The sequence below is a fragment of the Gymnoscopelus microlampas genome (genome assembly GCF_963454915.1).
Source record: "Gymnoscopelus microlampas genome assembly, chromosome: 24".
NCBI lineage: Eukaryota > Metazoa > Chordata > Actinopteri > Myctophiformes > Myctophidae > Gymnoscopelus > Gymnoscopelus microlampas.
Window position 1 is genome coordinate 13,178,081 of NC_139961.1, and position 21,562 is coordinate 13,199,642.

General features: G+C 42.9%; 1 protein-coding gene across 1 annotated transcript in view; it reads left to right on the top strand.

Moving 5' to 3' along the window:
- Positions 1-21,562, top strand: part of LOC311040419 (interleukin-1 receptor accessory protein-like 1) — a gene marked incomplete at both ends in the record, with an annotated part of 684,931 nt that overhangs the window by 412,406 nt on the left and 250,963 nt on the right. The window contains one exon of the mRNA XM_084050699.1: positions 13,177-13,251. Within this exon, the coding sequence (XP_083906825.1) occupies positions 13,177-13,251 (75 nt within the window). The remainder of the gene's footprint in view (positions 1-13,176; positions 13,252-21,562) is intronic.

A 21,562-nucleotide genomic window follows, 5' to 3' on the forward strand; every position in this document is an offset into this window, starting at 1 on the left:
AGATTGCTGCTGTGTTTTTCCAGCCATCGGAAATAACACCTCCGAGAATGCCACAAGCAATTGTGTTCAAATGTTTTTGTGAGAGCTTGACAAGTTTGCCGGTGTCCTGATTTTTCATCTTCCTTCAGCTCCCAAAAAAAAAAAAACTCAAGTAAAACTTTGTGGTTTGTTTGGCCGTGGGGGCTTTGAGCACTGTGATATCTATTAGTTTGTCTTACAGTTGGACACCCTTTTCCATCGCGGTTGGGTCCATGAAATAGGAGGAAAGAACAAATGAAATTGCCTCGGTTGTTCCTCGGCAATCAAGCTTTTACTCCCCGATCGGAGCAGTGCAAAGCAAGGATTCTGCAACACAATCATTGTCAACCTTGTTTTAATTTCTAAGCAGTGGTGGAAAAGTTACAAGAAAAGTCCGGAAATTCAAATTTACTAGTAAAAGTACAAAAAGTATTGGCATCAGAATATAAAGTGCTCTCCAGAGCTTATTTAATGCTGGGGAGCGTACAAATGTACATTGTACATTCGTTATAGACCCATAAGGGTAATTTTTGACCCCCTGGTGGTCCCCGGGCCCTTTGAGAAACAGTGATGTTTTCCTGAATGAGACATGCAGACCACATCACATAAACCAGTGACATCAACGATGGGGATTCCAAACTAATAGAAACCGCAGGTTTTCTCTTCCTGGAAAATGTGCATGCTATTATACCAGAAGCCATTATTCTAGCAATAATACAAAATAAATAATAATAATAAATCAAACTGTGTTTGAAATCACCAAACCTGCCTGACGATGATGTCACTGGTAGGTGGGGTTCTGAATATGTTGTTGTTAAGAATAAACACAGAAGCAACCGGGAGGAAGTGGTCAAAGAAAGGGGAGGAGCCAGACCAAGTTCCTGTTTCATACAAAAAAAAGGAGATGGTGCCCCCAGAGGCAAAAACAAGGAAACATAATTGTTCCCCCTTTTTCTTTTTTACCGAGTGGGTTCCCAGATTGGTGAGGACCATTTCTACGAAGATAGGTTGAGAACGGGTGAAGTGGGCCTTTAACCGTAGGAGACGGAAAAACAAACAAACATATTCATGAGTGGGACTTTAATACCTAATACCTGATAATCTCTAATCTAATGAAGATGCCAGCCGAGCCACCCGACCTGAGTAGCCGGCCGACAAGCCCTTCGGCTATATACCGTCGTCGATCACCTGATTTAACCCATTCAATCCGTGAACGCATCTGTGTCATCTTAGATTTGAGCTATAAGCATTATTTTATACTTTGGCTATTTTTGAAAAATCGTGAAAATGTGTGCAAATCTTTGAATATATATATATATTTTTTAAAGGGAACATTTGTGACTCAAATATTTGCTTCTGGGGGGGGGGTCCCTGGAACAAAATATTTTTAGATGGGGGTCCGTGGCCAAATACATATCATTTTGGGGGTCCTTGACATGAAAAGGTTTGTAAAACCCACTGATATAGTTACATAGGTTTTTTTTCAAAGAACTGTTAGGATTTACACCCCTATTTCAAAATATTCTGTTCCAGGGACCTCCAGAAGCGAAGATTTGAGCTACACATGTTCGCTTTAAAAAATATATACATATTCAAAGATTTGCTGATATTTTCACAATTTTTCAAAAATAGCAGATCTACAAGCTCATAGCGCGGCACTCGGTGCCGCGCTATGAGCTTGTAGATCTGCTATTTTTGAATAGCCAAAGAAATCTACAAAACGACAGGGATGCGTTCCCCGGATTCAATGGGTTAATTACCAATGTGTCCACGGAGAGTCTCGTTCTGCATGGAGCCCTGTAGGCTTTTCATGTTGTTATGAAACCGAGTGCATCTACACCTTCTGGAAGCCGATACATACTTTCCGTGGTGTTCGGGGTCTTTATTGTGTTATCAATTACAATTTAGGCATTTAGCAGACGCTCTTATACCCAGAGCGGCTCACAAGGGTGAGATCGAAATAAGCAGAGTATGCATGAACTGTAGTCAATAAACAAGAAGCAAATCACACAAATAGAGTTGTGGAGAGAGAACAGAGTACGTGTGTGTGTGTGCCTCAAAGAAACTATGATATCGGGTAAATTCTGAACAGGCTTATCTAAATAACGTGCTGTGTATTTGACACTACCGGGTAAACAATGAACCTGTAGCATCTGTCTAAAGTATAATTGGCAAGAAACCTATTATATCCATGTTTTTTCTTGGTGTTTTTTTTTCGTAAATTAACGCACTATACTTGATCACACTACAGTACCTTGTCACACAAAAGTATCAAAAAGTAGCAGATATGCAAGCTCGAAACGCGGCACAAAGCGACACGTTTGTCTCCTTTTTGATATGAAGAATATATCACTGATTCTTCTCAAACTATGAGCTTGTCTGTGCCTTATTTTGTCTATCTTATTTGATTGAGTTCCCATTCAGATTCTGCTTTCACAATTCTTTACATTTTGTGGAAGGGAAAAACAAACTTAAGAAACATGAACAAGAGAACGAGTGACCAGGATATTGTCTGCATAGTAGCCATGTCTTGGTCAATCGAAGGACAATCAGAGGAGTAAGAACATTATAGTGTCTACTAGGCATTTAACGATTTATCGTAAATCGATTCAAATCGATTCAAATTGGTGACAATTTAAATCGATTTAATAAATAAAAAAAATCAAGATGCAAACAGCAGAGAGCACAATCGAGACAAGACCAAAAAAAAGAAGAAAATACAGGATGGGAAGGGAATTGATAAAAAAGAAGAGAAACTAGACGCGTCGCAATTCCGGGGAAATTGCAAAGTGTGGTTGCGCCGACGCGGTCGGGACTCCAGTAATACGCCGGGAGGAATACCGTCGGAGACTGCGCCAATTACATCGTCACGTCACTCCTGAGATCGCCTGCGTTTCATTTTGAGAGGATTGATCCCCCAAAAATAAGGTTTTTGCATCAAACGGTTACATTTCGAGCATTCGTGGCGCCCCCTATGGATCAAAGTAGAAATGCTTTTGAAATTCCGCTTGGAACGGTTTATCGCATGGGTCCATAGATCACGTGTACCGATTTGTGTGAGATTTGGAAAAAAATTGAAGGAAAAGGAGCAAAAAGTGTGTTTTGAAGAAAATTCAAAATGGCGGAAAATCTATCCTGACGCAAATGGGCGCGGCCTATATGGGAAGATGCGTCGTGACCCAAGGAATCCAGGGAAAAAGAAATTTTGATTTTACGACCTACGGTTCAAGAGTTATAGGCCAAAAGGTAAAGGGGGCTGTTATAGCGCCACCATGTGGCTGACTGGTGTGATTATTTTCTTAATAATTTTGCAAAAAACTATTAACCTCCCCTCCAAATCTTGTAACTGTAGCCCTTACGGTTTCCGAGAAAAAAATACTTGAATGGGAGTTTTTGCAATTCCCATTAAAGTGGATGGGGAAATTTAATGCAGAAATAAATCAATATCAAAAAATCTATCCTGACGCAAATGGGCGTGGCCTATATGGGGAGATGCGTAGTGACCCAAGGAATCCAGGTGAAAAGAAATTTTGATTTTCGGACCTACGGTTCAAGAGTTACGGGCCAAAACGTAAAGGGGGCTGTTATAGCGCCACCATGAGGCCGAATGGTGTGATATTTTTTTCAATAATTTCGGACAATATTATGAATTATCCCTCCAAATCTGATAACTCTAGCTCTTACGGTTTCTGAGAAAAAAATACTTGAATTCGAGTTTTTTCACTTTTCCATTAAAGCGGATGGGGACATTTAATGGCACTAATAAATTAATATCAATTAAACTATTCAACCAATCTCTTAGCAAAATACAAGCGCACGATTCCCGATTTAGATGGTCATTTTGATATATGGCACAACATTAGGGGATAAAAACTGTGGGAGGAGATGCGGTTCGAAATATTGTTTATCTTGAAGTGGAAGAAAGTGTATAGAGTACTATAGTCTGGTTGCCCTGTTAGGGCAACCACACTAATAATTAAAAAAAATATTTGGTATTGTGAGTTGAGTGAATCGTTACATACCTAGTGTCTACAGATTACATACATTAAGATAAAAACACTGTGGGTCCGGTTCTGCAACACAAAAAAAACTACCGAGGTTCCCCTGTTATCTGTCCCTGACGATCTAACGAGTCCCTGAAGACCATCGTTGCCCTTTCGCTTCTCAAAGCACGTCCTGGGTAGAGAGGGCCGTCTGGGAATGAGAAGGTCTCCGGTTCAAACCGCCTCTCCCCCCCACCTCCGCCCTCCCCTCCCCTCCCTGGTCAAAGTGTCCCTGAGCAAACCACTTAACCACTTCAACCCCTTATGGTTGACCGGAGTCCCTCATGGCTCTATACTAGTGTCTTATCTCTTTTCTGAGGCAAGCTTTCGCTGAAAATAGCTGAGCGGCAAGCTCATTGAAACAGGCTAAAGTGGAGTCTGAAGAGGTGAGGTCTTCAGACTACGGAGGACATTTGGGAGTGAGTCTGCAGTTCTTAAAAAAAAACAAGAATGACTTAAGTCATAATAAAGCCGCATGGGGCAGGCTTTTTTGGCCCCAATCTTTTCATAGACCTGATTACTTGTTTTTTGGATTGCTTGTTTCTCTCGCCAAACCTGGCAGATTAAGGCTATAATGTTTTTTATATAAGTGGTGGCAACATTGTGTGACACCACATGGGTCTTCCCAACAATAGCTAAGATTGAAGTCATTGTGAACATGGCCAAATAATAACTTAATAGCCAAACTAGGTCTAATGAAGCACGCTAGCATTTAGGCTAACCCTCCCCCTGTGTCGTGTAACTCCGTGCGTTGCCTTGTTGTGAATTGTGTTTGTCCATGCTGGCCCCTAATATGGTCTGCTTCCGGGTGGATAGACCTAACTAACAATGAGGATCGTTCTGATTGGTTCCCTTCCCAACTAGTCCCTCAAAAAGAGTAATTCTGATTGGATCTCTTCTCCATTCGTCCCGCCCTAACATTTTCGTCTCGTCTAATTCGTTGACTAACGTGTCCATTACATTGTCGTCTCCCCATTGGCTTGGGGGAAGTGTGATGGATAGCCAGGACAGCCAATGAGACTTAGGTGTCGACACTTTTGACTCAGGTGTCGACACTTTTCACTCGGGTATCGGACTAAGACTAGTGCTGTTTATAGAGCCGACGCTAGCGCATGCGGCTAAAAATAGTATTACAGTAGCTTTTACACCTTTTTCTCCCCAACATCCTACTCCTCCCGCCCATATGTGCCGCCAGAACCCCAGTCCGTAGGAGTACATGCAACGACCAATATCACCCTCCCCGTCCGGCTTAGACACCCGACGACAAAGCCGGATGCACCACGGTGGATTCGAACCCACAACCTCCGTGGTGGTGATGGTGGGCAGGGGACCTGCACCACCCGTGCGCCAACAGAGTCTAAACTGCAATGGGGAGTTTGTTCCACCACAGTTTGGGGGGTCCGAGAGATGTAAAGAAAATACTAATGTGGGTCTGCTGTGGCCTAATGCATAATTATCAAACTGGGGGTCCTTGGAATTCAAAAGGTTGAGAATCACTGATTCAATTAACCCCTTCTGCTCCCCGGGGCCCGGGCACCGTATATAGTGCCACCGCTCCTTAACCCATTATAAGACCTGGAACGCATCTGTGTCACTTTTTGATTTGTGCTTAAAAAGCATTATTTTACACTTTGGCTATTCAAAAATAGCAGATCTACAAGCTCGTAGCGCGGCACCGAGTGCCGCGCTACGAGCTTGTAGATCTGCTATTTCTGAAAAATCTTGAAAATGTGCAAATCTTTTAACATACAATTTTTTTAAACCAAACATTTTCTTACTCAAATCTTTGCTTCTGGGGGTCCCTGGAACAAAATATTTTGAGATGGGGGTCCGCGGCCAAATACATATCATTTTGGGGCTCCTTGAGATGAAAAAGTTGGAGCACCACTGATTTAGAAACATACGATCTTTCAGAAAACTGTTGGGATTTAGAAGACATTTTGTAGAATCGGCCTCAGGTCTTAGAATGGGTTAATAGTTAAGATGTTCAAATGCAGAGAGGACACATTTCACATATCAGCCTACTGTATATATACTGTATGCGCACATGTATACAGTGATGTTAATTTCCCCAGAGCAGTGGAGACTAAAGTATTAATTATTATTAGTACGTGTTGTCCAGTGGGAGCCTAGCTGTGCAAGACCAGCCGTGATTAATGGCGATGTCACAGGTGACATGGGGTCAGGACACAGGCTCGCCATCTGCTTTTGTTATGTTGCATATTATAGTGCCACTGTGCACTGTTCACACGGCCATCATTATTTATGCAAATGCAAATGCGTTAGCCTACATACATAAAGTTGCTGGCGGGCAGAAACCTTCTCCCTGCATACATGAGGTCTCTCCTGATTGGATACAATTGGTATTCTGACCTGTTTATTAAAGAGCTGGAGGGACTGTTACTGGAAAAAACAACAACATCAGAATATAGATTGATTTAACACATTAAGACCTGAAGCCATTTCTACAAATGTCTTCTAACTCCCAACAGTTTTCTGAAAAAATCTATATCAGTGGTGCTCAAACTTTTTGCATGAGCTCAGTTCTGGGCTCTCCCCAGGCTGGCAGAGTAGCGCCCAGGATTACAGTTTAGGCAATTGGGTGAAAAAATGGGTTACAAAAATTGTGGGATACAAATTTTGAAGGAAAACAAACTAATAATGTTTTCCAATCTGTATGGTAGAGCATGTTAATACAATATAACTTATACAATTGGGGTGGTTGTATTTTGTCTCCCTTTTCTTCTATCGAGACATTTAGATTGTGTCAAAGGTGTCATGTCTCACCTAGACACAGGATCTGACACTAATTCTGACCTGAAGGTCAAGATTCAATTTATCCCCTGAGCAAGCAGGCAGGCTCTAATAGCTCAATGGTAAAAAAAAAAAAAAAAATGCAGTGGAAAAAAACACTTACACCATCTTTAAATATTTACAAAAAACACAGACAGACTGTTTCAACCACTATTTTTGCTACTTTTTGCACTGTCATGATGAATTCTAAAATAGGTTCATTTAAAGAAATATATTAAATATGGATAGGCTACAAGGTTTCTGAGTGACGGGCTACGATATACGAAATGTATTACTTGTCATCGACACGGTTTTTAAAAAAAAACAATTATGACAACTTGTTCTGGTGAGGTTCGTGTTTCATCGTGTCATCCACTCACCGTAAAACGCAACAATTTTTTTAAAGTTTTTTTTTTCTTTTTTTTTGTGGATGGCTTCCTGTCCTCCTTTGTTCAGATTGTTTTCTCCTCTCAGCTGCTATCTTTCTAACGCAGCTTCAAGGTTGAAGCAGCCAGACTGCCATTATATTTATAGCTGTCTTCTTGGTCCTCAGTGATGAGCTGGCAACATTTGTGACATGCAAACTTTATTTTTTTCTTACGTGTTCGCTGTGCACAGCTGAAAATAGCTTAAACATCCTGGGGGGATGCCGAGCCGCTCCCCTATGCAGCTATGAATAAACATTACCTTAAAGGTATAGAGTAAGTGAGTTTTCTTTGTTAAAATAAGTGTTAAATAGCTCTATATTCTGATAGTAATCATTTCTATGGAGTGTTTGTTCAGTTACAGGAGTCTCCGTGTCTCTCCAGCTCTTTAACCTTTTAACAAAAAAACGTGTGTTTGTTTCACCAAATAAATATCACTTAGGTACCCTACCTAAAAGGGCCATGCAGTTACCATGCTTATTGCTGTATCAATCAACTGGAGACTTCTATATGCAAGGTAGTTGCTGGAATGTGAGAGAAATCCAGCTCTAATGCACTCTGTCGTTTGCCTTCAAATTCGGCATTCTAAAACCAAATTGATAGGCCAATTCACATTTTCAACTACAGTATTTCAAAGCGTGAGAGCAAAAAAAGGAGAATACAAAAAGAAGCTTTGCAGGCAGTTAATATTTGCAACCTCTCTGCTGCCAGGGCACTTGACCCCCTGCTGTCGGTGTTATCCCGACAATCGTTGATCTCGAGCACACCGTACATACAGTACTGTACGTGTTGAAGAATATTGCATTCTACGGCATTCAGCCCAAACACCCCCTTGGCCCGTCTGAAGCCTTTCTGCCCTCTCTTCAAAGTGTGAGGCAGCTGAGGATTGCGGTGGGATCAGGCCCCCGGTTTCCGACTTTGCTTGTGTTTGTGGACATTCTGTTGTTCTGAATATTTTAGTAGTGCCAGGAGTGTATGGATGAGTTTATCATGAGGTGTGTAAAAGTAAAAACTAAATAAAAATAGAAGTGGAAATTGCAATCGTTCGTTTTTCAGAAAACTGCTAGGATTTAGAAGACATTTGTAGAATCGGTCTTAATGGGTTAAAGGCGTAGGCCAGGGGTAACCAACCTTCTCCATGCCAATATCTATGGCTATATTGTATATCTGGCATTCCCAGATAGCCGTAGTTATATAGCCGATCTACAAGCTCACAACCCAAACCAACGTGTCTCGACACATTGGGTTGGGTTTGAGGGGAACACAGGTATGCTCCTCAGATGAGCTACATTTCAGCAGAAAGTTGAAACTTGTACCTCTAAGGGCTCCCAAACCTTTCAGGCCGCGACCCCCCAAAATAATCTTATTTGAACTGGGGACCCCCCCCCCACCCTGACAAGCACATGGAATTGTCGAGCTAATACTGTATATACTGTAACCCAAATTCTGCCAAATGCTACAAAACAGGGACCATGAATGTAAAATCCATTCCATTTCAGAGGAATAATTACAAACTACAAAGTATTTCCACATTATAGTATACATGTACGTAGTATGTAGTAATAGAGATGATTATTGACTCTAATTAACAATGATTGACAACTGACAATCTCCCTGCTCATGACTGTGATATTCTGCAGGTCAGGTGTGTGATTTAGTGGGTGGGAGTCAGCGTTGCCATGTCTGCTTATTACGAGCGACTTTGGGCTTGTTTTTCGCCTCTAAATATTGGTACTGTGGATGCGGTTCCTTTGGGCTTGTTTAAACTGTAGTTGGGCTTGCTTCCTAATGCTGTTAAAACTGGTGGTTCTCAATTGTATTGTGAATTTGTACTTCCAAGTACTGTTGTTCTCATGTCTTACTAAATAAACTTCTTACTAAACTGCTTATTTTGGGCTTGTTTTCATAGACCCGGTTGCTTGTTTCTCTTGCAAAATTTGGCAACACTGGAGCCATGTCTGTATGCTGGCAGCAGCAGCAGCCTGAAAGACAGTTGTTTAGCATTATCTATTACTATTTCTTGTTTATTTCATTTTATCTTGCAAGTGGCTCCAGTTATTAAAGTCAAACAGTTCACAAACTGTGTTAAGCAGGCCTCGCCACTGCACGTGGGAAACCAGGGCAACATTGAGAGCTGGGGGTATTTATTGGATGCAAATTGTTTGGATTCAGGATGCTTTCTGTGTTTGGAGTAAACTTTTGACCCGTTACAAACGGCGGACCCAATTCAACTCACAGGTAACAGTAATATTAACTGACATTCATGTAACTGGTGTGAAAGCTTGACTGACAGCAAGGGGATTTGATTTCAAATAGTTTGCCTGACAGCAACAAGGACTTGTTGTCAAAGTAACTGAGAGAGCAGAAATGTGTTTGGACCAAGTTATTTTGTTGTTTATTTGTTTTGTTTAATACTAAAGGCTTTGGTGACTTGAACATTAATAACCATTATTTGGAACCCCAGTTCTTCTGAGTTTTAAAACCAACACTGTGAGTTGTTGTTGTTGTTGTTGTTGTTGTTGTTGTTGGTGGTTTATTGAATGGAAACTACATTTTGAATGCAATTTATGCTTGGTTGATTCATTGAGTATTATTGAATACAATGTTGTTGTGAAACCCACTGGTTAATACATAGACTAAACTGTTTGAAAGATCTCAGGGTTATTTATTTTTTTATCGAGCCCTTCGTTCGGCTTCCTTCACACCAGTGGTGTCAAGGACCCCCAAAATGATATGTATTTGGCCACGGACCCCCCATCTAAAAAAAAAAAATGTTGTTCCAGGGAGGGACCCACGAAGCAAAGATTTGAGTTATAAATGTTGGCTTTAAAATAAAATAAAAAAATATATATGTATATATATATTCAAAGATTTGTGCAAATTGTAACGATTTTTCAAAAATATCAGATCTACAAGCTCATAGCGCGGCACTCTGTGCCACGCTATGAGCTTGTAGATCTGATATTTTTGAATTGCCAAGTATACAGTAACGGTTAACGTGGTTAAAATGATTGTGATGCTATATTAACTAATTAGCTGGGGACCCCCTGGTACCCCACCAAGGACCCCTGGCAGACCCCGGACCCCACTTTAAGAACCAAATACTATGTTACAAGTAAAAAGTCCAGAATTCAAAATGTACTTGAGTAAAAGTACAAAAGTATTGCTATCAAAATGTAATTAAAGTACCAAAAGTAAAAGTATTCATTGTGCAGAATGTCCCATTTCACAAGTTCAAAATGTATAAAAAATCTTTCGAAAATAGCCGATCTACAATCACACAATGCATTGTGAGCTTGCACACAGTATCGGTACACAGAGATATAGCTCTGATCGTTCCGGCTAGAAAAGACCAGTGTCCCGTTGGCCTTGTGTGTCCGTGTATATATACTCCCCTGTTTCTCTATATTCCTTCCTCGCCAGTTCGCAAACTTGTGTTAGAGTACCTGTTCCTCTGACCTAGCTGTCTTTTACCGGCTCCTGTGGGGGCTTTGATCCTCTCATTCCTCTGCTTGTATTTGTGTATTTCGGCTGCCCTTTTGGACTGTTTTGCTAGCTCAATAAAACTCTCCTTTTGTTCTCGAGCCGCTCTAGCCCTCCGCTTGTCATCTTCCCTTTGGGTCCCCGGCGCTCACTCACACCTGACACTACCACTCAATCACAGTGAATAAAGGCAGGCTTTAAACGCAATAAGCTGTAGCGTTTGAACCTGGCGTGCAGACGTTTTAAGGCTTGTTTTTAAAAAAAAAAGGAACTCTTGAAATACCCTCTCTCTCCCCTGGCTAACTGTCTAACACCTTCCTTTTCCTTCCTCAACCCCGCTAGTCTTCAAGAAAGCCATGACGGCTGTTTTAACCCATTGATACCTGGAACGCATCTGTGTCACTTTAGATGTCTTTGGCTATTCAAAAATAGCAGATCTACAAGCTCATAGCGCGGCACCGAGTGCCGCGCTACGAGCTTGTGGATCTGCTATTTTTGAAAAATCGTGAAAAAATATTTTTTATATTTTTTTCAAAAATCTGTTAGGATTTAGAAAACATTTTAAGAATCCGACTCAGGCCTTAATGGGTTAAACGCAAACCTCATGAACCTGGTAAAGCCCCTAGCTGGCAACGCTGTTGCGCGCACACACACGCACGCACGCGCACACACACACACACACACACACACACACACACACACACACACACACACACACACACACACACACACACACACACACACACGCACACACAGTTACAGCAGGAGACATAAAGAACTAATGAGAAACACAGCTAGAAGGAACGATACAGACGTCCAAGGGTCACATTGTCTTAGTCCTATTCGTCCACAGAGGTTAAGAGTTGCAAGAACCAGAGTACTGGTACTTTTGCTATTTTTGAATTTGAATCCTGAAAAGTAACATTTTTGGACTGTTACTATCCACCCCGACAGACAATATCCATTTCTATATACTGCTCTAACATCGATTATATCAACTCTATGTACTTCTCTATCTCACAGACGGTAGGCCTATATAGTATATCCACCTGTACTGATCTGGTATATAATTCTGGCTATTCAAAAATAGCAGATCTGCAATTTTTTATAGAAAAATCGTGAAAATGCGTTCAAATCTTTGAATATATTTTTTTAAAGCGAACATTTGAAGCTCAAATCTTTGCTAAGTTCTGGGGGTCCCTGGAACTAAATATTTTGAGATGGGAGGGGCGGGTCCGCGGCCAAGTACACATACTTTTGGGGGTCCTTGAAAGAAAAACTTTTTTGAGCATGTTGAGTTTGTTGCTGATAAAAGCAATGTGTTTTTTTCAGAAACCCGTTAGGATTTTGAAGGCATTCGTAGACGCGTTCCAGGATTGTTCCAGGACCGCCATAACTCAGAGTTAAGGACCTATAAGGGTCCATTTGGAACCCCCTTAAAGAACCATATACGTGAGGGTACCCCAGGCCCCACTTTGAGAACCACTGCTCTATATTTTCCGCCCTACATTCCCCACCCCTCCTCCCCTACAAACACAGGTGTGCCTGTGTGTGTGTGTGTGTGTGTGTGTGTGTGTGTGTGTGTGTGTGTGTGTGTGTGTGTGTGTGTGTGTGTGTGTGTGTGTGTGTGTGTGTGTGTGTGTGTGTGTGTGTGTGTGTGTGTGTGTGTGTAATCAAGGCTGATTTGAGACCCTGCAGTGTTTTCCATGTTGCATCATGTTGTTTATTCTTCGTGCTAAATGTGCCCCGAGGAACGACGACGGGAAGCAGGCTAGCATACATTCCCAACACAAGCGGTTCTTCGACTGTACCGTTCCTCCTCCGCCGCTAACGCAAACAACAACTTCTGTAATACTTTAATCCGTGTTCAACTTGATGGCACACTTATCATCATCGCTGACAGCAGCTAGTCCACAAGGTATTTGCAAAGGCATTAAGCTTGAGATGAAATGGTTGTTGCCACAATGAAAGTGCACACGCCTCAATGTTCAGATGCTTTGGATAGGGAATCCTTTGAGTCTCTGGTTCATCTCTCTCTCTCTCTCTCTCTCTCTCTCTCTCTCTCTCTCTCTCTCTCTCTCTCTCTCTCTCTCTCTCTCTCTCTCTCTCTCTCTCTCTCTCTCTCTCTCTCTGAGACAGTTAGACCGCAGCGTTCGCGTATTCAGCTTTCATTCCTTCCTCGGAGAGCTCACTTAATTGTGACTCCGTATTGTGACTCCGTTAATTGGTTAATTAACGAATCGTGAAGGCACCGCGTACAGAGGGGGGGCGGGATGAAGAAATAAATAGGAAAGTGGGTGAAATTTTAATGTACTTCTCTCTCTCTCTCTCCTCTCTCTCTCTCTCTCTCTCTCTCTCTCTCTCTCTCTCTCTCTCTCTCTCTCTCTCTCTCTCTCTCTCTCTCTTCTTCACAGCCCCGCTGACAGACAAGCCTCCCAAAATATTGTTTCCCTCCGAAGGTCAAGTGAGCGTCATGGAGATGGTGCTAGGTAAGCGAACCCGTTTTCATATTTATAACGCTGTCGGGTGGAAATCTCGTATGTCCAGAACCTCTCTTTATCATGATACACGTTGTTTTTTAAATAAAATAGTGAAAATAGCTGATCTACAAGCTCTCAAGGCTTCACGATGTGACACCTTGAGAGCTTGTAGATCTCGTAGTGTCACTACTTTTTGTGCGACACTCTTGTATAATGAAGTAGGGCATTCATTCCCCCTCCCAAAAAAAATATAAAAAAGTTGAAATATTGAGATACGAGATTTCTTCCCCAACACGCTGCGCTCTTGTTTCGTGTCACTCCGCTGCTGTTGTCATAAACGCTACTTGTTGATGAAAGCGATTTTTATCGCAACGCGGGTCTCGGTTGCATTTCGCTGTCAGTTTTTTTGACGTCAACGCTGTGTCCTGATTATAGTTTGTTGTCGGATCCGAATCAGATTACAGCAGCAAAGGCCGCTTGCGGTGCCATTCGCAAGTTGTTGGAGCTGTTTGTGCTGAACCTGTGTGTGGGAGCTAGATTCAGGGTGTCAGAAAAGCTCATATTGTCTAGAACAGTCGGTTTCCAAACTTTTTTGCTGCTCAAGACCCAAAAGAGAAATTAGATGTTTTTGCCCCGGGACCCAAACTAGTGAAAATAGCTGATCTACAAGCTTAAGGCAGGGGTCTTCAACGTTTTCAGGCCAAGGACCCCCTAGCTGAGAGAAGCAGGGACCCCCTCTATATTATAAAATTGTGTTTCAGATAAACGTTTGCTGCTTTTTTTAACCTCTACACCTATACATCTTTGCCAAAAATAGCCGATCTACAAGCTCACAACGCCTCGCAGCGCGAGGCGTTGTGAGCTTGTAGATCTGCTATTTTTGGCTAAAGTTCTCCTCAGAAAAGGCATGCTAGGGTTCCAGTGGTTAATGTAAAAAAGAAAAAAAAACATATATCACAAGATTTGGCGGACCCCCTGTAGTAACTCTGAGGAACCCACTAGGGGTCCCGTACCCCCTGTTGAAGACCCCTGGCTTAAGGCCGTGAACGCCCTTGATCCAGAAAAAGGTTTCGAACCGCTGTTTTCTAAACACGTTGCCAAGTTATCAGTCACAGAAATGACTGTGATACAGTGACTGAAGAAGGCCATTTTTGTCAAAACGTTGTGTGTCTTTTCTAAATAGCAACTCACTTTTTTAAGCAACGATAGCAGTGACTGACGGCAAAGACATTCTGCCACACTTGGGGTTTTTGGGCTTGGCAGTTGCATGACGTCCTGTCTGGCTTGACATTTACTGATCTATACCTTCAGATTGTAACCGCTTTAGAGAGATGTTGTCTCACCGCCGGGGCTTATCACCGTGCTGACTGTCAGCACTTTGAGAGTGCATTCCAGGTGAACCGTTAGACACTTATGCAGGTGTTTTTTTTTTTTTTTTGCCTTTGCTATTTTTTCTTTGGCTTTTTCTGCCTTTATTGATAGTATACAATACAGCATACATGGGCAACTGGCGGCCCGGGGGCCACACACGGCCCCCCCATCTTCACTCAATGCGGCCCGCAGGTTAATATCGGAATACTGATGTAGCATTGATTTCAGCTGTTACAATTCCAAACATGACCCGCTTTAATTACTTCAGTCTATATGTGTAGCGTAATGACTAGTATTACAATTCTATTGTCTTTTTTATGTCCAATGTATATTTGTATTTAAGTTCATAAAGTTAACATAAGTATAACTAAATGCATTTGAAATAAAATTAAAAATATCACTTTTCAGGATTCTAATTAAAAAATAGCACCAAAAAAATCTGGATTCCAATAAAAAAATAGCAAAAATAGCAGCTCAAAACGCGGCTCGTTTTGAGCTTGTAGATCGGCTATTTTTGCTAGTTTTGTGTGACATAGAATGTATTGCCCCTCTCCATCATCAAAGTTGCCCACCCCTGGTATACAGTATACAGACAGGAAAACGGGGAGAGAGAGACGGGGAGAGAGAGACGGGGAGTGACGCGCAGCAAAGGTCGTCAGGAACGGGACTCGAACCCGCGACCCGCTGTCGGGCTGCAATTTGCCGGAACGCTGGCCTATGCCATTGTTTTTTTAAACCCTGTAGCACTTTGTGATTTGCAAAAATGTAAAGTGTGCGCTACAAAGAACCTGTATTATTATTTTGTTCTTGTTTGGGACCAGGAAAGCGGTCCTCACAATGTCTGTCTGTCTCATATTCTACTGTACTTGCGGGGACACTTGGTCCTCACATTCACAAGTATAATAATACACACACGCGCACGCGCACACACACACACACACACACACACACACACACACACACACACACACACACACACACACACACACACACACACACACACACACACACACACACACACACACACAGTGTGTGTGTATATAGTCTACCCTCTCATTATGTGTAGATTTGTGATGCTGACGTTACCAAAGATGATTGCCTGCGATTGCGCCAAGCAAGCGTGGCTGGTTGAGAATGAATGTGTTTTAGTGCAGCCTGTACCAGCCTGCTTACTGTATGTATGCCAGTCAGTGGCGTGCACAGACATTTTGAGGGGCAGGTGCTCGAGTAAATCATTCTTTTTTCCCTCTACACCTATACCTCTTTGCCAAAACTAGCCGATCTACAAGCCCACAACGCCTCGCAGCGCGGGCTTGTAGATCTGCTATTTTTGGCTAAAGTTCTCCTCAGAAAAGGGATGCTAGTTTTCGAGTGGTTATGGTAAAAAGAAAAATCATATCACATAAAGATTTGGCGGACCCCCTGTAGTAACTCTGAGGACCCCCTAGGGGTCCCGGACCCCCTGTTGAAGACCCCTGCTGTAAACTGAAAAAAAAGGGCACTTCTGGTCAAGAGGGCAAAGGGCAGGTGCTCCAGCACCACCTAGAGTCTATCTGTGCACGTCCCTGTACAGCGTCACACAAAAGCATCAGAAGTAGCAGATCTGCAAGCTCGAAACACGGCGCGAAGCGACGTGTTTCGAGCTTGCAGATCTGCTACTTTTGCTGTCTTCAAATTTGAATCCTGAAAAGCCCCGACAGAGGCGTTATGCTATTTTCGTAGCATAACGCATAGTGAGCTTGTAGATCTGCTATTTTCAAAAGAAATTGACACATTTTGACAAAACTTTGTAATTATACTTTGGTACTTAAAGTATATTTTGATGCCATACCTACTAAAGAAAAAAGGTAACATTTGAATACAGGACTTTTACTTGTAACAGAGTATTTTCATATTGTGTTATCGCTACTTGTACTTAGGTAAAAAGTCCAAGAGTACTTGTTCCACCATTGTGTACGTCGTATCTGTCGGGTGGAAACCTCATTATGTCTAAAACTGTTACTTTTCAAGATCCAATTTCAAAAATAGCAAAAGTAGCAGATCTACAAGCTCGAAACGCCTGCGTTTCGAGCTTGTAGATCTGCTATTTGTGATGCTTTTTGTGTGATGCTGTCAAGTAGGGTGTTAATTTACGGGGGGAAAAAAACACAAAAAAATACGGAGATAAGAGGTTCCTTCAGCGACGATGTGCACCGGGTGCTCATGGGAAAGTGCTCTTCTTTTGTTGCCTGATGGGGTATATGGAGCTCAGCAGCTGACAGTAGAGAGAGGGAAAATGGGTCGTGGGGGTGTGGGGGTGGTGGGTAGGGGGGCTTCCTTTTGAAGTGAATTTGTCATGGCTCATGCACACAAAGGTAAAAAGGGGGTTGGCTGTGAGAAAATAGGTGCAGAGTCATTGTGGGTTTAATCTGATGACGGATAAACCCATATCCCTGGCTCTCCCCCCCCCCCCCCCCCCCCCCCCTCCACATCTGACTAAATGTTAGTGGGCAAGGCGACCGTGATGTTCACCACCCCGTAACCTGGTAATCGTCGCAGTCGTCGGGCGTAAACCTTGTATCTCCGTATTTCTTTTTTTTCCTCTTTTTTTCCCCTGTTTCTATTTACTAAAAAGTAACGTTTTTCTTTGGACATACAGGGTCCCCCCCCCCCCCCCCCCCCGACGGTGACGATAATATAGTAGTGTCTGTGGACCCCGGCTAACGTTACGCTGTGACTGTGTGACACAAGAGGTGATGCACTGCACACTGCCTTGTTTTTGTTTGCAAGGTTGCTATTGTTAGTTTTTCTTTCTATGGCATGGCTCTTCGAGAGGCTATCTGTCTATGACAGGGTGTGTGTGTGTGTGTGTGTGTGTGTGTGTGTGTGTGTGTGTGTGTGTGTGTGTGTGTGTGTGTGTGTGCGCGTGTGCGTGTGTGTGTTTCTGGGTTTTCGGAGCTAATCTCTCAAACCACTGGACCGATCAGCGCCAAACTTTGTCTGCACACTGCCAGCATGCCGCAGAAGTACCGCCACTAATCTCTTTTCGCATAATGCTGTCGATATGTTTTGAAATATTTAACATACGTTGTGCCAATTAGACGCTCGGCGCCACGCCACACTGACGGTGTCTGCTCCCATTGTAAACCATTCAAGGAAAATTTCGGAGGAAAAAATATCTTGGAGGACACGGCCATCATAGACCAGTGGTTTGCAACCAGTGGTCCGGGGACCACCAGTGGTCCTTGAGGGGGTTCCAGGGGGTCCCCAGCCAAATTAATAGTTAGGAACCAAATTGACCCTTATATGTGTCTGTAACTCTGAGAGTGTACAAATGGAACCAAATGGACCCGTTAGGGTCCATTTGGTTCCATTTGTACACTCTCAGAGTTAAATGAACACTAATGATGATGATACATTGTAGATTAAGACCCCCAAGAAATCAAAATGGTTGAGTCCTTGGCATATCTTTTCAAATGGGGGTCCGTGGGCTAATATGTGTCAATTTGGGGGTCCTTGACGCGGAAAAGGTTGAAAACCACTGTCATAGACAACTGATGTCCTGGATGGATGGAACATGGATGGATGGATGGTTCTTAGATGCATGGATACTGTAGATGGATGTCACAGGATGGGTCGCCTGAACCCTGACATTCACATTGGAGCCCACACGATTCAACTTATTCATAAGGTTGCTTTTGTTAGTTTTTTATTTATTTATTTATCTATCTATTTAAACTTAGATGCACTTGCTTGGCAGACCATTTCATCACGAATCACTGTCAACAACGCGACTGCACTGGAAAATCAGTGCATGTGAGCCTCTGCAGGGAGTATAGCAACCACATAACCAAATGAACGAGGTGATTTGACATGCATCTATTTTGCTCGTTCATGTCTGGCCCCAGCCGCAATAAGCTGCAGTACCTATGATTGGCCACCATGTCCATTTTAGCTTCACTGCTCCTTCTCAGTTCTTGGGTCTTGGGTGGCACACACACACACAATCTCAGCTTAAAACACCTGCTTAATGTAGGTATTCCATTATGCACACACAGTGACGTCTTGTAGAGTTATAATTTAACTACGAGAGTTCACAAATAGACCTTTGTGGTTCTGGAGTGAAGAATTAAAGGAGTTGTTCACCCCCAAAAAAATTATCATTTTCTATCAATTACACACCCCATGAAGCCTTGTTTTTGACGCATTCCTGAGCCAATAATTTGATGACCGGGTGTATTTCCGGTAGGAGACTCAATGAGTCTACTTTGAGTCTCCTACCGGATACATTGGCATCTTTCCGCCGGTAATCAAATGATTGGCTTAGGAATGCGACAAAAACAAGTACATCTCCATGAATTCAATGCTTCATGGGGTGTGTAATTGATAGAAAATAAGTACTCTTTTGCGTGAGCTACTCCTTTAACGCGCATACTTCACAGTGCAGGGATTTAGAAATCTTGTGCTTAGTGGTTTGCACCCCTCCCTCGACACACACACACACACACACACACACACACACACACACACACACACACACACACACACGTAACCATCAAACCTCCTTCCCGCTCCTCATCCCGTGTCGTCGTATACTTGTGTGATTTTTCGACGTCAGCAGTTCGAGAGGCTGCGGCGGCGGCGGCGGCGCTTCGACGCACTTCGCCCCGCTCAAAGTCGCTTGTCACTTTAGTTCCTTGCGTCGTTTTCCCTGTCACCCGCCAGACAACTCTAGTCGAGAGAGAGAGAGAGAGAGTGCGGGGCCGTCAATTTTTTTTTTGGGAGGACTCAGTATTTGAGGAGTTGCCTGGAGAAGACACTTTAATATCGTCTGTGTCATCGGGCGGAAACACTCGTATATCCAAAAAAAAACGATACTTTTCAGGAAACGGAACGATTTCTTTTTTTGGTGAAAATAGCAGATCTACAAGGTCACAACGCGTCGCGAAGCGACGCGTTGTGACCTTGTAGATCTGCTATTTTCACTTGACACTGTTGCACGTCGAAGTAGGGCATTAAATGATGAAAAAAAAGGCATTGCAAATGTTGAAACTTTGGAGATACTAGGTTTCTTGCCCCAACGGCAGCGATATTCATTCGCTCATAAAATATGAAAACTTAAATGGCTTTGGTTGACAGTTAATTAGGCGAGAGCGAGAGAGTGGGGCGGGTGGTGGAGGGGGGCGGCTGAAAGGAAAGATGTTGAGAAAGACATTCTGAGGTCGGTGGTGGATGGCAAGTAACTTATGTACATTTACTCGAGTACTGTACTTGATCACAGTCTTGAGGTACTTTTACTTGAGGATTTCCGTTTTTCGGTACTTTATTTAGATTTACTTAGATTTTTGCTACACTACAATTGTTTGGACATTTTAGTTACCAGATACTTTAACCCCGTTTTATGCTATTCGGCGCGCTTGTAGATCTGCTATTTTCAGGCACAAAAAGTTTGACAAAGGAAAGTACTGCTACTTTGGTATGTATGTAAGTATATTTTGACGCAACCCTTCATTTTACTTTTGTTTGAATACAGGCCCTCTACTTGTAACAAGAGTATACTTTTCTGTTGAGTATCGCTACTTTTACTTGAGTACAAATAAGCCGAGTACTTCTTCCACCTCTGTCTTGTCAGTCTTGGACGTTGTAACTCGTGGGATGAAAGCAGGGAACAGAGGGAGGGCCATAAAAACAAAAAGGAAAGGGCAAATTAATCAACATCCACTGTTTCGTTTCGACCCCTCTTCCTCTTCCTCCTCCTTTCCCTCCTTCCCTGACAGACGAGGCTCCTGGGATGATAATCGATGCCGTCCACGTCGCCTGATTAAAACGAGCGGCGCTAAATGCTTCACTCGCTTCAATACATTTTTGGACCACTTTGAAGGGAGGCAGCCTTACTTATAGCGTAGCTGCTAATGTTGTTGGTTTGTTGCTGTCAGCTGTGAGCAGAGCACTCGGTTTTATACCGCGGGACATCGAAGCCTCCCGCTTGCTCCGCCTCGCGCCGAGAAACAAGTGCACCTTTTTCAATCTGACCGGTTTTCCGATCATACTGTGACGTGTCAATCTACATTTTCAGAGCCACCCCAAATAGCAGATTGACAAGCTTTAACCCATTGATACCATGGAACGCATCTGTGTCACTTTAGATTTCATTGGCTATTCAAAAATAGCAGATATACAAGCTCGTAGCGCGGCACCGAGTGCCGCGCTACGAGCTTGTAGATCTGCTATTTTTGAAAAATCGTGAAAAGTATGTTTTTATATTTTTTCCCGAATTTTTTTTAGGATTTTGAATTTTTTTAGACGCGGCCTCAGGTCTTAATGGGTTAAAAAACATGTCGTCGTAAGCTCATCGATCTGCGATTTTCTGTGAAAGCTTTCCCCCCACAATACGGGTGCTGGGGTTTAAGTGGTTAATTGAAAAAGTGCAACCTTTGCGATAGTTGAACCTGCAGAGCGTTTTACCTCACTCCTTCTCCCCTGTAGTTCGCTCACGTCTTCAACCTCCCCCCCATCATCGTGTTTGATGTCAGACATGAAGGGGTTGTTAGGGTGCGTTTCGAGCATCTTCATCCTCTTTGGCATCGTCTTCGCACCACTTTGAAGCTTGATGTGTGAGGAGAGAGATCGTTGGCCCAACATGCACTGGCTGCTTGCTCCGCCTGAGTCATGCCGGCAGAATGCTAATGCGGGCCGGCCGCACGCGCTAACAAATGCAACGTGGCTGTTTGTGTACGTCCTCAAACGGGGTCAACTTTTACTCATAGCCCCAAATGTATTTGGCCGCGGACTCCCGTCCCAAAGTATGATGTTCCAGGGACCCCCAGAAGCACAGATCGGAGTTAAAAATGTTCGCTTTAAAACATATATTCAGTGGTGGAAAGTAACTAAGTACATTTACTTAAGTACTGTACTTAAGTACAATTTTGAGGTATTTGTACTTTACTAGTATTTCCAATTTCCAATACTT